Source organism: Hypanus sabinus, chromosome 2 (assembly GCF_030144855.1).
Source record: "Hypanus sabinus isolate sHypSab1 chromosome 2, sHypSab1.hap1, whole genome shotgun sequence".
NCBI classification, from domain to species: Eukaryota; Metazoa; Chordata; class Chondrichthyes; order Myliobatiformes; family Dasyatidae; genus Hypanus; species Hypanus sabinus.
In genome coordinates this window covers 167508220-167525839 of record NC_082707.1, presented here as the reverse complement: position 1 = coordinate 167525839, position 17620 = coordinate 167508220, and the positions used below count along the sequence as shown (strand labels likewise).

Here is a 17620-nt window from a genome sequence, read left to right as displayed (position 1 = left end):
TCCACCAGCATTTTGTGTGTGTTGTTGCCACAATTTATGGATCACTTTCAAGGACTCTTCACCTCATGCTCTCAATATTTATTGCTCATTTAATCAACATGATTATTATTTTCTTTTGTATTTACAATTTGTTGTCTTGCACATTGGTTATTTGTCTGTCCTGTTGGGTGCGGTCTTTCATTAGTTCTGTTGTTTATTTATTGTGAATGTCTGTAAGAAAATGAATCTCAGGATTGTATATGGTGATAAATATGCACTTCGATAATTTACTTTGAACTTTAATAGTTTTATGAACTGAGTAGAATAAAATTGTAACAGATGTCTTTTTCCCCTTTAAATGTTCCAGGTAGCTGAGTCACTAGGAATTACTGAGCACATGAATAAGGAAAATCAGCAAGATGCAAGCGTGTCTCTGACCTATAAATTAGTGACTGTGGATGACCAGAACCATGTCAATTCACCTGTAGAGAAACATGTCATGGAGGTATCTGAAAATGAAAATATCTTTCTTTTCTTTTTCAATCTTTTTATTGAGTTTCATATATAAAAAAAATAACATAACATAATATTGAATAGGTTGTAAATACACTAGGTTTGAAATTAAATTAGTAATAAGATATCGATATCTTATTAAAATATCAGCAAAAAAAACATCATACAATAATCAGTCAAACCTATGTTGATTATACATGAAAAAGGATAATCACTAAAAGAGAGAAAAGAAAAAAAATATATAAAAAATACAAGAAAAAATATATATTAGAAAAAAAAACCTATACTAACATGGGCAATAATAATAGTTTATATGTACATGATAGTGTCAAGAACTCCGGAACTCCATACCAGAACAAGGATAAAAAGAGAAAAGGTCCAGAAGAGGTCAAATTAACTCATATGAAAATGTCGAATAAACAGTCCCCAAGTTTCTTCAAATTTAATTGATGTATCAAAAATAGTACATCTAATTTTTTCTAAGCTTAAACAAGAAATAGTTTGAGAGAACCACTGAAATGTGGTAGGAGGGTTTACTTCTTTCCAATTTTGTAATATAGACCTTCTAGCCATTAGGGTTGCAAAGGCGATCATTCGTCTAATTGAATACCTCATTTGGTATACCAAAAATTGCAGTGATAAAATGGGGTTGTAAATCAATATTCCAAACTGAGGAAATGATAGCAAATATGTCCTTCCAATAGTTATATAAGGTGGGACATGACCAAAACATGTGGGTCAGTGAAGCAACTTCTGAGTGACATCTGTCACATTGAGGGTTAATATGGGAGTAGAATCGAGCAAGCTTATCTTTAGACATGTGAGCTCTATGTACCACCTTAAATTGTATTAAAGCATGTTTAGCACATATAGAAGAAGAATTAACCATTTGTAGAATTTTTTCCCATTTTTCTGTTGATATAGTATATTGAAGCTCTTTTTCCCACTCTTGTTTAATTCTACCTGACATTTCTGGTTGTATCTTCATAATCATATTATAAATAAGAGCCACTAATCCCTTCTGACAAGGATTCAAGGTAAAAATCATATCTAAAAAATCTATCGGAGTTGAATTGGGAAAGGATGGTAAAACTTTATATAAAAAGTTTCTGATTTGTAAATATCTAAAAAAATAAGATTTAGGTAACTTAAATTTGTTAGAAAGTTGGTCAAAAGACATCAAACTACCAAAAAAAAGATCACGAAAACATATTATACCTTTCCTTTTCCATACGCTAAAGGCTTGATCTATTAAAGAGGGTTTAAAGAAAAAGTTAAATAAGATAGGGCTGTCAAGAACAAAATTTCTCAGGGCAAAAAACTTACGAAATTGAAACCAAATTCGTAATGTGTGTTTGACAATAGGGTTAGATATCTGTTTATTGAATTTGACTAAATCAAGGGGAAGAGAAGAACCAAGAACGGAGAATAAAGAATATCCTTGTGCATCATTACATTCCAAATTTACCCACTGTGGGCATAATGGTGAATCCAAATCTTGTTTCCAGTATATTAAGTTTCGAATATTATTCGCCCAATAGTAAAATCTAAAGTTAGGTAAAGCTAAACCACCATATTTTTTAGGTTTCTGTAACTGTTTTTTTACTTAACCTGGGGTTTTTATTTTGCCACACAAATGAGGAAATTTTTGAATCTATGTTGTCAAAAAAAGATTTAGGAATAAAAATTGGTAAAGCTTGAAATAAATATAAAAATTTCGGTAAAACCATCACTTTAATAGCATTAGTCCGACCAACCAATGATAAGGATAAGGGAGGCCATCTAGTAGTAAGTTGTTGAATTTGATAAAGCAAAGGTAAAAAATTCAATCTGAATAAATCTTTATGTTTCTTGGTAATTTTTATACCTAGATAAGTAATCAGTAACAACTTTAAATGGTACCCTGTCATTCAATAAAGTTTGCGCATTTAAAGGGAATAATTCACTCTTATCCAAATTTAATTTATAACCAGAAAAACTTCCAAATTGAACCAACAAGGATAGAATAGCGGGAATAGACGTATCAGGATCAGAAATATATAACAACAGGTCATCAGCATATAGTGATAACTTATACCAAAAATATTAGGTGATTCACGAATAGCAATGGCTAAAGGTTCTAATGCAATATTAAATAATAAAGGACTTAAAGGGCAACCTTGTCTCGTACCATGAGATAATTGAAAAAAAGAGAATCTATGATTATTTGTAAGAACAGAAGCAACAGGTTTATAATATATTAGTTTAATCCATGATATAAAATTAGAACTAAAATTAAAATTTTTTAATGCATTAAATAAGTATGTCCATTCAACTCTATCAAAAGCTTTTTCAGCATCTAATGAAATGACACATTCTGGGGTTCTAGGTGAAGAGGTATAAATTATATTAATCAATTTTCTAACATTGAAAAAGGAGTACCGGTTCTTAATAAAACCAGTTTGATCTTCTGAAATAATCAGTGATAGTATCTTTTCTAACCTAATAGCTAAAATTTTTGTAAGAATCTTAGAGTCTACATTTAATAGCGATATAGGGCGATAGGATGCACATAAGATAGGATCCTTATCTTTTTTAAGATTTAGAGAGATAGTAGCTTCATAAAAAGACTGGGGTAATCTCTTCTTAGTAAATGCATCATTGAAAATTTCACATAACCATGGGGAAAGCAAAGAAGAAAAAGTTTTTAAAAATTCCATAATATAACCATCAGGGCCAGGAGCTTTCCCTGAATTCATTGATGAAATAGCCTCTCCTACTTCAGCCATAGAAATAGGAGCATCAAACAAACTCCGATCTTCATCTGTCAGTTTGGGAATATTCAAATTATTAAAAAAATTATCCATCATGGACAGATGAAAATATAAAGCAGTAATACTGTCTTCAGTCATTTAGAATAACTGCTAAATGCCTGTATTAGAACAGCAATTTCAAACAAATTTTCTTCAATAAAATATCAACTGGAAGAACTCATTGGGTCAACTGGAACATTAGAAAGTCCTTTCCCTCTCATAGATGCAGCTTGACCTGCTCAGTTCCTCCAGCAGTTTGTTGCTCCAGATTCCAGCATCTGCAGACTCTTGTTTATCTTTAGTTTCTTTAATCTTTTAACTAGAGAAAATAGGAATCCAGTTTCAATGAATAAGTAATTACAAACTATTGAGAGGATTTCACACTATATCAACATATTCCTTGATTGTTTTGTTGCCTGGAAAGCTATTAATCTTTATTTTGAATGAAACAACTGAATCTTCATGGCCATCTTGGGTAGAAAATTCCAAAGGTTCACCATCATGTGAGTGAAGTAATTTCACCTCGTCTCAGTCTTAAGTAGCAAACTGATTATTTTCATACTGTATCTTGTGGCCCTAGACTCAGCCACATGAAATCCTGCCTGCATCTAGACTGTTCAAGCCATTTGAGAATTTGGTAAATTCTGTTGTGGTCTTTTCTCTTTGCACATGTTTTACACATTCTTCTAATGCATCTGATGATTGGTGGCCAACAAATTATCAGTGAAGGCCCTACATTCTAGGTTTCCTTTCCTGAACTTTTTGCTTTTCTTCTTGATAATGAATCTTAAAATCTGTGTTTTTGACTAAGCTTGTGGTTACCTTCCCTGATGTTTCCTATGAGATGAGCTTTGTTCAGTAATTGACAATGGAACATTTTACTACATTGCCACACAAATGAAGCTCCTGTTGTAAAAGGTTGATAGGAACTAAGAGCTTTGGTGCTTTATTTAGGCACCAAAGCCTGAGATCGTCCTGTCTGTCTAGTGGTATTTTGCTGTTAATTATTAACAACTGTTAACTTGTATTTTCATGGAAAATGTATTCACCACTCAGAACTTAATTAGCAACCTTTTGTGTAACAAAATCAAATCCTAAGCACTAAGATCATAAGTCCTAAAATCAAGACTAAACACATTGATGAAGGAAGAGCAGTAGATGTAGTGTATATGGATTTCATCAAGGCATTTGACAAGGTACCCTATGCAAGGCTTACGGAGAAAGTAAGGAGGCATGGGATCCAAGGGGACATTGCTTTGTGGATCCAGAACTGGCTTTCCCACAGAAGGCAAAGAATAGTTGTAGAAGGATCATATTTTTCATGGAGGTTGGTCACCAGTGGTGTGCCTTAGGGATCTTCGTGATTTTTATAAATGACCTGGATGAAGAAGTGGAGGGATGGGTTACTAAATTTGCTAATAACACAAAGGTTGGAGGTGTTGTGGATAGTGTGGAGGACTGTGAGAAATTACAGTGGGACATTGATAGGATGCAAAATTGGGCTGAGAAGTGGCAGATGTGTAAGGTGGTTCATTTTGGTAGGTCAAATACCAGTGTAGAGGATCAGAGGGATCTTGGTGTCCGAGTCCCTAGGACACTCAAGGCTGCTCTACGGATTGACTCTGTGGCTAAGAAAGTATACGGTACATTGGCTGTCATCAATCATGGGGTTGAGTTTAGGAGCCAAGAGGTAATGTTGCAGCTATATAGGATGCTGGTCAGACCCCACTTGGAGTACTCTGCTCAGTTCTGGTCACCTCTCTATAGGAAGGACATGGAAACCATAGAAAGAGTGCAGAGGAGATCTCCAAGGATGTTGCCTGGATTGGGGAGCATGCCTTATGAGAATAGGTTGAGTGAATTTGGCCTTTTTTGCTTGGAGTGATGGAGGATGAGAGGATAAAGGTACATGAAATGATGAGAAGCATTGATTGTGTGGATAGTCAGAGGCTTTTTCGCAGGGCTGAAATGAATAGCATGAGAGGGTACAGTTTTAAGGTGCTTAGAAGTAGGTACAAGAGGAGATATCAGGGGCAAGTTTTTTTACGCAGAGTGGTGAGTGCGTGGAATGGGCTGCTGGTGATGGTGGTGGAGGTGGATACGTTAGGGTCTTTTAAGAGACTTCTGGACAGGTATATAGAGCTCGGGAAAATAGAGGGCTATGGGTAACCCTAGGTAATTTCTCAGGTAAGGACATGTTCGGTATAGCTTTGTGGGTCGAAAGGCCTGTATTGTGATGTAGGTTTTCTATGTTTCTATGTTCAATCCTTTTTATGATAATCCTTGAGAAATGTGCTTAGAAACTTCTGATTAGAGATTTTTAAAATAATCCATTTGCTTTTTCAGCAAGACTTTGAAGTATTATCCCCTTTATCAAAACGAATGAAAATTGATGATTCGATAGCAGGAACTGAAAGTAACTTGAACCAAAATGGAATAGAAATAACTGGTGAAGGACATTTACAAAGCTTAAGTAATGCAACAGGTATATTATATAAGTTAATTTTGAATTCTCTGTAATATGTTAAGATTTCAGCTTTATTTAGAAGGTCTGGATATGAATGTGCTGTTAGTGAAACCACGTGCAGCAGAGATCTTTTGCATAAATTTGTGTTTTAAGCACTTGGGCTCAGAGGGCTGCCATGTTAGCGTGATGTTATTATGGCTTGGGGTGTTGAAGTTCAATTCCAGAGGCCTCTAGGGAATCTATATCCCCATGGAATGCTTGGGCTTTCTCCAGGTCCTTTGGCTTCCTCCCACAGTTCAAAGACATACTAGGTAGGTTAATTGGTCATTGTAAGTTGTCCCATGATTAGGTCAGGGTTGAATAGGGGTTGTTGCATGCAGCTCAAAGGGCTGGTAGGGCCTTTTTCTGAGCTGTATGTCTAACTAAAATTAAATAAAAAGCCTGAATAAAGCATAACAGCTTTTTAAATTTCCAAATTATGAACAGAGCAAAAAGAATTTTAGTTCTGCATCACGCACATCTTCATTTTTTGCATCATCATCACTATTGACTGCTTCCAGGTCAGATTAGATGCAGATCAAAATACCAACACTTTACAATTTCATTCCTCCTTCAGAAGCAAACACTAATGCATTCTGATATCTTTTTGACAGCTCTGATAAGAATATAATTTGATACAAAAAAAAAGACCCACACCTGGGGACTTATGATACACTAGGAACTGATTGAGATAACACACTGTTTGCACTTGGGACCCAAACATGTTTAGATTAGCTGTGGTGCATTTTCCAAAAAGATGATTTTTATAATCTATCCTGTCTAAGTTGCTTCTTAGAAATAGTCTGCTTATGAAAAAAGGTCCCAAACTAAGAGAGGAAAATAAGCTTGTTCTTTCAGAAAATAGTTTTAAGTGAAATTCTATAGCCATTATTAAATAAAGGAAAATTAGTTTTGTGCAATTTCTGATGCCTGCATTTTACAGTCCAATTAAAAATGCTTTTGCTGATGTAGGTGAACAAGATTATTTATGGGTGTGTGTAGTGAACAAGGCAGTTGAAATTATAATTTCCTACTTAAATGATTTGGACAAATTTCTTGGTAGTGGTGTATGCATGCTACATTATTGGTTTGTTTTATTTAGCTGTTGTATTTAAAACTAGTGTTTTCTCCTTTAGACAAGAAAGAAGTTGAAAGCCCCGCCCTGAATACTTGTGATCCACATACAGAGTATGGATCAACGGCAGTTCAGGAGGTGGATAACCATACTGATGGAGTGTTGCTTTCTGCGGATATTAAAAGTTCCAGTTCCATGGAACAGTCTACTTCTGAGGAATTGTGTTACCAGGTAACTCAAGTAAACCTGTCAAATTCTCAACTTCCCCTGTTGGAAACCCACAATGAAGTCCTTAATAATACTATTCAGGGAGGAGATTTCTTAAGTATGGACACAGATCTTACAGCAGAGGAATTGGTTCAAGAACAGTTGTCCAGTCAAAATATTTCCGAGCAGTTGAACAATGCTGAATTAACTCCCACTGAGGATGAAATGACCAATCAGAATTCACTACTTTCAGGCATGGCTAAGGTCAGCCAAAAAGATTCCGAAGCAGGCAACTCTGTTCAGGAATTGCACCATACTATCAACAGCCAGGATCCACTTGGCAATCAGGAACAAAGTGAGCAACTCAATGATTCTGACATAGCAGACCAAATGCAGCAGCTAGAGAAGGCTCTCTCTCAAGATGTGGAGCCCATAGGTCAAGTTTGTCACAGGCAACATCACCAGACTGAACAGACTTTTGAAGCTGAAATTTCCCCTCAAGAAGTTCTCAATAGTCAGGTGTCCTCTGAAGAGATGAATGGGTTGCAAGTAGCAAATCAAAGTAAAATAATAGGTCACTTTGAAGAACCGAATGTAGATCAAAGAAATCATGAAAGTTCAGAAGATATTATAGAAAGTACAGTGACAGAAGATGGAGCATTAGAATTCCAATTGCCTGTTGAGGGTCAAGAGCTATTGGCCGAGGGACACGAGCAGATCTTCATTCAAACTTCTGAGGGTCTAATTGTGTCACATGAAGGAACAGCTGTTGTGTCACAGACATCTGAAGGCATTGTTATAGTAACTAATGCTGATGGTACTACAATGCACATACGAACACCTGATGGTGTTCCCTTTGAAACTGTTGAAGCACTTTTGGCAATGGATTCTGAAGGGCAAAGTGAAGGCTTGTTAGTCCCACAGACACAAACTGAAGTGGAACAATAACTTGAATGCCCTGACCTTCTGATTAGAAAAGCAAAAATAACTAAAAGGAGGTTTTTACGTGTTCTGTGAACTGATACAGTACAAAAATAAAGCTGTTCATTTTTGTAAAAGAAACTAGAGACCTTATGTTCTGATGAACATTTATTAATGTATTTTTGTGTTAAACTTTATTGTCCCATGAGTTAACGAGTCTTGTACAAAACTGAGTAGAAGGTTTTGAGAGTGGTTACCCTCCATGTTGCAATGTGCATGGCAAGGTACACAAGTTAATTTCATAAAATAAATCCAATTTTATTTATTGTTTTCTGGAACATACCCTTGACTGCAGTTGTCCGGAAAATGTGATGTTGCTGCACTGAAATTGAAAGCTTTCTTTGTATCTTTGACTCCTTATTGCTTATTCAATATACTTATTTAGCCAAAATAGCATTTGTATATGTTCTACTGCCTTTTTTGAAACTGCCTTTAAAAGATCAATTGTACTCCCATGTAAAGGTTATAATAAATATAAATCTGTTACATTGGAAAAGTGAAATTTTTGCTAAAATTTTAAGTTTAATCTTTGTCGCTCATCTCATGACAGGGAACACGCATATTATGCAGTAAACAAAATTTGTTTAGATCGCTTGTAAATGATTTAAATCTTTAAATTTGCAAAAAGCCTGTATGTTTTTTGGTGTTTTCTGATTTAAAACACCAAATTTATTTAAATTAGTCTTGATGACTGTTCTAAGTACTAGGAGGATACGGTTTTTTCTCCACTAAATGTTTTACTGGCATAGAATTTTAACCACCTAATTTGATCACTTAGGAAATTAGACTTCAAGCAGTGGAGAACACAGTGCTTTTATCATGAACATTTACTGATTGGATAAGCTGCTAAATAGAATAAATTGCTGAATATTAATTCTGAACCACATGGGTTACGAAAACTGTGTGGCATCAACACATTTTTGGGCTATGTATTTGTATATATTGAGTGCTTCTGTTTCACTGCATCTTCAGTTCCAAACACATTGCAAATATATGGACCTTGCTGCTTTAAACTAAACTCTTCTTGGGACAATTGTTTTGTATTTCAGTCATTTACGTTTCTCCTCTGCTCCTGACGTTGTTGCCATCTTTTTGTAGTTGCCAACGAGCATCTTCAGTCATTGTGTTTACAGTGTTATATCCAAAAGCTTAAATTGAGGATCAGAATTTATGAGATGGCTAAGTTGCAAGCAGGAGTACTGGAGTAACATTAGTTATCACCTAAATTTAAATTTTGAGAACTGTAATTAAAATTAACCGTTCATTCAGCCTTAGTTATGAAATTTTAAATGAGTCACTTCCCTTGTGCAGCATGTTTTCAATTATGCCTAGTAGACATATCCTTCCCCTCCCCAAATTCTGATTTGAATCTTGCATCTAATGTGAAACATGCTGTTTTTTGTATAAGTTTGCAAGAATGTGAAAATGGGAAAGTTACATTGCTATGCTATGTATATAGTGCTTATTACCCATGGTAGGCTGTTAATTAAATATGTATTAAAGCCGTTGTGCATGTTAGTAGTTTCTAGTTTTGTTAGTATATAACAAATCTTTATCAAAGGCTTGTAATTTGACTATTGTAAATAATGAAACTATTTAAAGATTGAAAATAGCAGAAAATGGAATTTATTTTCTATTTTTAATTATAATATACAAAGTATTTTGTAATGTCTTTGACTTATCAGTACATTGTAATCTTGACAGACAGTTTTGTTGCCTTAATTTGGGATGATTAAATGTCAAGTAATTGGATGATGGTTACAGTCATCTGATAATTTCATAAAAGGATTGAGTTAAATCATCTTTCACTTAAAATATTTGATATTTTTAAGGTTATTACAAAATGGAACTGCTCTCTGTCAAGGATCAGCTTTGTAACAGGCCAAAGTTTGGTTTGTACACTGTATTATGCACCATTGTTAAACTGTTATAAATATTTGCTGTAGAATTTTATGTAGACCATGTGGGTTTTTTTTGGCAACATGGGTCTATATTTTTGAAAAGCTGCCTTTAATAGGATGATAAACCTATAAAGCCACCATCAAGCTCCGTTAAATATTAGCAATATATGGAACAGATTTTTTTTTTAAAAAGCCACTTTTATTTTGCAGTTTTGCTCTTTGTTTTTCCATCGCTTGAGTGCAAGACAAATCATTAACAACCTTTCAGGACCATTGTTTAATAATTTGAACAAAATTATTTTTCAGCACAAGTATTTCAAGAGTTTCTTAAAAAAAGAAATAAATAAATATATTTTCTTTGTCGTTTGTCATACTCATTGTCTACTGAATTCTACCTTTTACAGTATACAAAATTTCATCAAAGAGTGAAACCTAGTACTGTAATTCTTGCCACATGGAGTTCATATTTACTCATGCACTAACCAGTCTTCAAAAGTTTAGCTAAACAATCTTGGGTAAGCCTTGGTAGGTGTTTAGTTGTGATAAGCTAATTTTAATAAACAAACATGTTTATTAAATTCAAAGTTACAAAATTCTATAAATAGGTGGTTTGTTTATGACAATTATTTTGTAATAATTTTCAATTATGTTATAGAGCTCTGTGTCCTGTTTCCAGCAGCATACTTTCAATAAGGAATCTGGCCCTTTCTTCTATGTAAGGCTGGTACAGCCAAGAAGATAGCTGAACCATCATAAGATCACAGCTATTAGTGTGGGCGATCTCTTGAACAATTATACTCTTTAGCTGCAGTTCTTTTTTGTACATCTCCAGTAACTCAGCAGAGATTATATCTGAAACAGAAAGTGGTTAAATATCAAAAAAAGTCATTAACTTACAGCAGCAAGACTTCATATTTGTAATTGAAATGTAAAAGATTAAATTGATGAAGATTTTCTTACCATTGATCAAAAGTTGTTCAGCTATGAAGTATTTTTTCTAGTCAGCTAAGGACATTAGAAACTGAACACAAAACTCTGCTATTTGCTGTACTATACCTGGGCTCTGGACAGGTGGATTGGTAATTATAGCAGGTGTAATTAATGGAAAACTGTAGGTATGATCGTTAAGAGAGAAGGTGAAATTTAGGTTAAATTGTGATTTGTTTGCCACCTTCCCCGCTATCTGGTATGTAAGTTATCATTGACTGGGTATAGAAAATAAATGTGTCAAGTTATTTGAAGGCATCAGATCCTAAGGAGCCACGCTACAAAACTGCAGGGGGCAAGAAAGAATCAAGTGAGTAATTTTAAAGCACTTAAGTATTTATACAAAGCAAAAATGGGTGTTCACCAACTGAAGTGTATTATCCTGTTTTCAAGTAAGCCTCATTTGAAATTAGTATTTTTTTTACTCTAACGTAACCACAAAAAAACAATAGTATGGATTCCTGTAATTAGTTTTAGAATTGCAAAATACCCATCCATCAGTAGCTTGCAATTTAGTTGCAAGTAGTTTGCAATTCTATTTTACCAAAGTACTAATGAAACCCTAGATTTTATTATTAATGTTAAGAATGCTAATTATAGAAAAAAATTTGTGACAAGTTATCCTTACAGAAATATTTTGTGGGCCATGTGTGAAATAGAGGTATTGATCTTCCTGTTTCACCATAGTGATAAGTGTCAAGATCATTTATTCCTTTCATAGTAGCACAAAGCTTTTCCATCTTCAATACCAATTTATTCTGAAAAAGAGTAAGTAAAGATTGAATGTGAACATGCATTTTACTCCAATTCTGTTAAGGCAACACTATCCTAACTGTAAATACTCATCAGCTAGATAGCTAAGCAAATATAGTAGCTGAAGCAAATTCAACCCTTACTGATGAAATTTGTGACTAGCATAGAAGAAGCTTTGAATTGCTTTAATTAATCAAATTCTATGGTAAATTTATTTTTCCAATAGTTCTAAATTTAAGAGGTTTGTTTTGGAAAATCAAGTTAATAGATATATTACTCATAGGCAAGAAGCAAGAGAATACTGCATTGGCTTTCATAAGTATATTTGTTCTTCAAGGATACATGAGTGTAACTTTGCCATGTACCAAGTAAGACAATGGCCCTTTAAAGGAAGTTTCAACAGAGCTAAACCATCTTCAGAAATCACTGAAAATCCTTCTAACTTGATCTCCACTTTGTGCCTGGGATTAAGAGTCACCATAGTCACCCTTGTCATTTTACAATGCAATGTAAATCCATAATTAAAAATAGAAAATGCTTGAAATAGTATTTAGTATAATAGTAGGGTACAGCTGTAGAGAAAGAACCAGATACTATTTCAAATCAAAGATCTTCCATTAGAGTAATGCTGATTTATTTGTAGCTGTCACAATTCATTAGTCCTTGGTGTTAAAACAGTCATGCAAGAAGCACAGACTGGCTATACACCAATGAAGCTGCTGCTCTTATTAGTTATACAGAAAGGTGTTACAAATTTCCTCCCTCAAGCTGAAGGTAAAACTACATGCTCTTTCTGAGTATCATGGAAAACTGGAGGGAAAATAAAATTTGACAATGCAATACTGTAATCTAATTTTCAGCTACAAGGTTCCGCTAATACAGGAAACATTAATTTGCTTAAAGTACATTAATGTACTTCAGTACTATTTTTACTAATATAGAATTTGTTTTCATAGTGCATTCAAATTCATACCATTTTGTCAAGGAAATAAAGTAATTCAGTGCAATGTTCCTCAAGTTCTTTATTGTATTCCAAAGTAGCCTTTTCATGATGAGCAGTAAAATCATCATCAGATATTTCCTGTCTGGTTTCACCACTCCTAAAGAAGTAAACAATGGAGAATGTCAGTATCATTGGCTAAAGACAACACTAGGATGTAATGTTCTAATTGATACACATGAATAGTAAAGGCCATTTAGACCAGGGGTTCCCAAACAGACCCCTTGGTTAATGGTAAGCCTCACTGGCAAAAAAAGTTTGGGATTTAATAATCTGTCCAAATTTACAAAAGATGTTTTAGATTCAAAAATTAATGTTACTGATTCACACTTATCAAATCATAAGTTAACTACTGAGTTCTTTCAGTGTATTATTAATAATGTATTATCTCTATTCTGAACAGAACGATGAAACTTGTGAATGTTCATATTTCTTTGCTTGTAAATTGCAAATCAGATTTGCTCCAGGACAAAATGTCTTAGTTTAGAAACATTCAAAACATAATATTCAGACTCTTTGTAAACTTATTTTCTAAAGAATATTATAAAGCAATATTAATGATTTTAAGGTATAATAGTTTAACCTGTATATTGTGGAAATGCAAGGCAGGAGGTGATAAATAATTTTTCCATATCACTGCTGAGTAAAAATGTTTTTATTAAAAAGTTAAAGTAATATTTCAATATGTAAAATGTGCAAAAATACTTACTTGTGGTTCAGTTTAATGTTAACAATTTTATTTGCGAGTGAGAATCCTTCATTGTTGTAAGTTTCCCATTTCAGTATGAGGTTATGCCAATCCGCAGCATTGTCCTTTATCTTTCTGGAACTGTTACTCAAGTCTGGTTTTCTTGGAGTCATTAAACCTAAATTAAGACATGTCTTTTTTTAAGAAAAGAAATGTAACTTAAAAAAAATTCTACACAGTGCCAAATAGAATCTTAAGAGCTGCCATTAATATATTAGATATGTTCATATGTGTAACAATTTGCACACATTTGGCACCTTTAGTGCATCAAGTTTACAAGGAGTATTTTCAAGCAAAATTTCACATGGTATCACATGGAAATGCCAGGACAAGTCTGAAGAGTAAGAGAGGAGAATTTAGTAGAGCTCAATCTTAGAGCTGAGAAAGCTGAATGATCTGTTGGACAGAAGTGGGGATAGTTTAGATTTCAGAACTGAAGCTGTGCATGCTTCGAAAGGGAGAACACAACTACAGCTGTGAAGATCCCGGCTGCACCTGATGACCCTGTGATATCCATCTCAGAGGCCAATGTTAGACTATCTTTAAAGAGAGTGAATCCTTGCAAGGCAGAAGATCCCAATGGAATACCTGGTAAGGCTCTGAAAACCTGCGCCAACCAACTAGCGGGAACTGCACACAATATTTCAGATTAGGCCTCACCAATGTCTTGTACAGCTTCAAAATAATATTCCATCTACTGCACTCAACATTTTGGTTTATGAAGGCCAATGTGTCAAAAGCTCTTTACAAATCCTATTTTTATTCCCAGATCCCTGTTCTACCGCACTCCTCAGTGATCGACTGTTCACCGTGTACAACCTACCATGGTTTGTCCTCCCAAAGAACAACTCAGTTGTCTGCATTAAATTCCATTTTTCAGCCCACTTTTCCAACTGGTCCAGATCCTCCTATAAGCTTTGATGGCCTTCCCCACTGTTCACTATGCCCCAAACTTGGTGTTTTCTACATATTTGCTGATCAAATTTACCATATTATTACCTAAATCATAAATATAAGATGACAAACAACAACAGGCACAGCACTGATCCCTGCAGCGCACTAGTCAGGGAGGCAGCCATCTACTACCAGTCTCTGGCTTCTGCTAAGCCAATGTTGAATCCACTTTACTACATCCTGAATGGCCAAGTAACTAAACCAGCCTCCCATGTGGGGCTTTGTCAAAGGTGTTGCTAAATTCTATGTAGACAATGTCCAGCACCTTTCCTTCAACTTGCCTGGTAACTTGCTTGAAAAACTATAACATTGGTTAGACATGTCCTAATATGCAAAAAGCCATGTTATATCAATAATTGTAAACCTTAGTGAAAAGAAAATCATAACTCGAGCACAGAAAACAATCTCTTCTGACAAAAGTCAATGTAAACATTTACACTAATTCCATGTTTATGTCCCCATATTCCCTTAAACTTCCTCCCCACCCCACCCTGCCAGATTATACTGCACAGATACAGACATAGGTACAATTGACCACAGCCAAATAACCTACCAAACTACACATTTGTGAGATGTGGAAGGAAATTGTAGCACCTGGAAACATGGAATAAGTATAAATTCAGGCAGTACTGGAGGTCAAATTGAACCTAGGTTGCTGGAGCTGTGTGATTGAATAAACCTGTTAGTCTAAGGGACCTTGCACAAGTCATTAAAAGCCAACAGGTAGGAGTAACAAGGGGTCAAGAAAGCAAATAGTGGCCTTTTATGAGATTTGGCAAAACTTGTATATAGGCAGACACTGAGGACTTCGTTACCAGGGCTGAGAACCATAAAAGTTTGTTCAAGAGAGGTACATTATTATAGCTCGTTTGAATCAGTGAACTGGACCATGTTCAGAGAATCATCTTCAAATCTGAATATGCTTATGTTGTCTTCAGTGAGACTCTAGATGAATGTATGCCTTTGAAGTTAAAGACTGGTGATCCACAATCATACAGGATGTTAGGTATAGCCTACAGAAGGCCATTGTGAGAGTGAAAAGGCAATTCTGTGTAAAGTTTGAGACACTATTAGATCTACAGTAGGGCATGCATGCCATTACTTCCTATAAGGTGAAACCAAATGGGAGTGATGCTTCTTTTCCTAATAAGCTCAATGTTTTTTGAGAGCTTTGAAGGGAAGAATAATACTAACCCTGTGCATATCTCCACAGTAACTGACATCCTCATGATCTCTGTTTCAAAGGCCCTGCAAGAGGGTGCACCTGCAATAAGGTGTCAAGCTGAAAATCTAAGCTGACAAGGGTACTGAAAATCTGACCAAATGACTGGAGTGTTCAAAGACATTGCTGCTGTTGGAGATTCTCACAGCTTCAAAAAGGCATCAACCATTATCAAAGTACCAAGAAAAGAAGGGCAAGCTGCCAGATGAGCATCACCCCGTGGCACTCAAATCTACTGTGATCAAGGCTAGAATTAACTCCTGCCTGAGTGAGGACCTGGACTTGCTGCGGTATCCACTATTAATGGCATTCGGTATCCAGGATATGCCTTCTCATTACTATTAGGCAGCAAACACTCCCCCATTGTGGCCTGAAGTTTTAGTGACTTTTATGTCCGGCAATATACTGCTGTGGAAAACAACAAGTTTCGCAATATATGCCAATTACAATATTCTTGATTCTGAAAGGGAACAGATGTCTTAGAACAAGAGGACATTCGTGGAATATGGGTTTCCTTTAGAAGGAATTACTTGAGCAAGTGGAGCGTGATTAGATCTATGCCAAGGATAGTATTAAAGAAATGCGTAGTTCATGTCTGAATTCTTTAGAATTTCGAAAAAAAGTCACTAAAACTTACAAAATTCTAAGATTTCAACCGGCTGGATGAAGGAAGGTCTCCGCTCGTGGAAGAATTTAAAACAAGAGGATGCGGTCTCAGAGTACGGCATAGGACATTAAATTAAATATTTGCACAGAGAAGGCGGTGAATCTTTGGAAATCCCCACCCTGGAGTGCCGTGGGAGCGAGGGGTGGAAGGTCGGCTACTGAGTTGTAAGCTTTCAGAATCTTAAAGGAATTTCGGGATGTGCGGATATCAGGGAAATTACATTAGTATAGCTGAACAGGGTCAAAGGACCAAAAACTCCTAGTTCAATTTTTTATATAAAAAAAGTCACATGGAAGTACAACAGATACATGCGCAAAACATTTAAGGCGTACCTTCCATTTTCAAAAGCCGCGTAGACACCAGATCACAATAACTGGGCACTTCCGTTCCAGCGCCTCTCCCGAAACGCACTCAGCCCCGCGGCTTTCCTATTTTGATTGGCTGACGTAGCAAAGTTGCTCGCGTTAGATTGGAGAAGTATTTGCGGTGGGCGGGAACTACCGGAGGTGGGTTCGACTGGTCACTCGAATCTAAAGAGGAGGGATTCCCAGCGGATTTGTCATGTAATCAAGGTTTAGCGAACATAACAAATACAGCAAGGTGAACAGGAATGGGATGACACAAAAATACAACTGCAGATGCCGTGGATCAAAGAATACCTACACAACGCTGGAAGAACTCAGCAGGTCAGGCAGCAATAGACAATAGGTGCAGGAGTAGGCCATTCGGCCCTTCTAGCCGGCACCACCATTCACTGTGATCATGGCTGATCATACACAATCAGTACCACGTTCCTGCCCTCTCCCCATATCCCCTGACTCTGCTATCTTTAAGAGTTCTATTTAACTGTCTCTTGAATGCATCCAGAGACTTGGCCTCCACTGCCTTCTGGGGCAGAGCATTCCACAAATCCACCACTCTCTGGGTGAAAAAGTTTTTCCGCATCTCAGTTCTAAATGGCCTACCCCTTATTCTTAAACTGTGGCCTCTAGTTCTGGACTCACCCATCAGCGGGAACATGCTTCCTGCCTCCAGCGTGTCCAATCCCTTAATAACTACTATCATTTCGCATTTCCCCCTCTACTTTCAAAACTCTTACTATCTTTCCTTTCGGTTAGTCTTGACGAAGGGTCTCGGACCGAAATGTCGACATCGCTTCTCCCTATAGATGCTGCCTAGCCTGCTGTGTTCTACCAGCATTTTGTGTGTTGTTTGAATTTCCAGCATCTGCAGATTTCCTCGTGTTTGCCCCTTAATAATCTTATATGTTTCAATCAGATCCCCTCTCATCCTTCTTGTTTCCAGTGTATTCAAGCCCAGTCGTTCCAATCTTTC

General features: G+C 35.9%; 2 protein-coding genes across 5 annotated transcripts in view; one reads left to right on the top strand and one right to left on the bottom strand.

The window, feature by feature from the left end:
- znf839 (zinc finger protein 839) overlaps positions 1 to 10311 on the top strand; it is a 43976-nt gene extending 33665 nt beyond the window's left edge. The window contains exons 6-8 of the mRNA XM_059958931.1: positions 347 to 484; positions 5631 to 5769; positions 6927 to 10311. Of these exons, the coding sequence (XP_059814914.1) occupies positions 347 to 484; positions 5631 to 5769; positions 6927 to 8020 (1371 nt within the window). The 3' untranslated portion in view covers positions 8021 to 10311. The remainder of the gene's footprint in view (positions 1 to 346; positions 485 to 5630; positions 5770 to 6926) is intronic.
- On the bottom strand, positions 8052 to 16762 carry cinp (cyclin dependent kinase 2 interacting protein). 4 transcript variants are annotated; one of them, XM_059959007.1, is made up of 5 exons: positions 16256 to 16435; positions 13404 to 13560; positions 12668 to 12794; positions 11570 to 11699; positions 8052 to 10806 (listed from the first exon to the last, which is right to left on the bottom strand). In XM_059959007.1, the coding sequence occupies exons 1-5, from the start codon at positions 16344 to 16346 to the stop codon at positions 10604 to 10606; spliced, it is 708 nt and encodes a 235-aa protein (XP_059814990.1). In that variant the 5' UTR covers positions 16347 to 16435; the 3' UTR covers positions 8052 to 10603. The 4 variants fall into 4 exon arrangements, with proteins under 4 accessions (XP_059814990.1, XP_059815011.1, XP_059815004.1 ...); XM_059959028.1 differs by having other exon boundaries at positions 13404 to 13576; positions 16256 to 16393; XM_059959021.1 differs by lacking the exon at positions 16256 to 16435 and adding an exon at positions 16618 to 16725 and having other exon boundaries at positions 9706 to 10806; positions 13404 to 13576.
- Between the last annotated feature and the right edge of the window lie 858 nt (positions 16763 to 17620).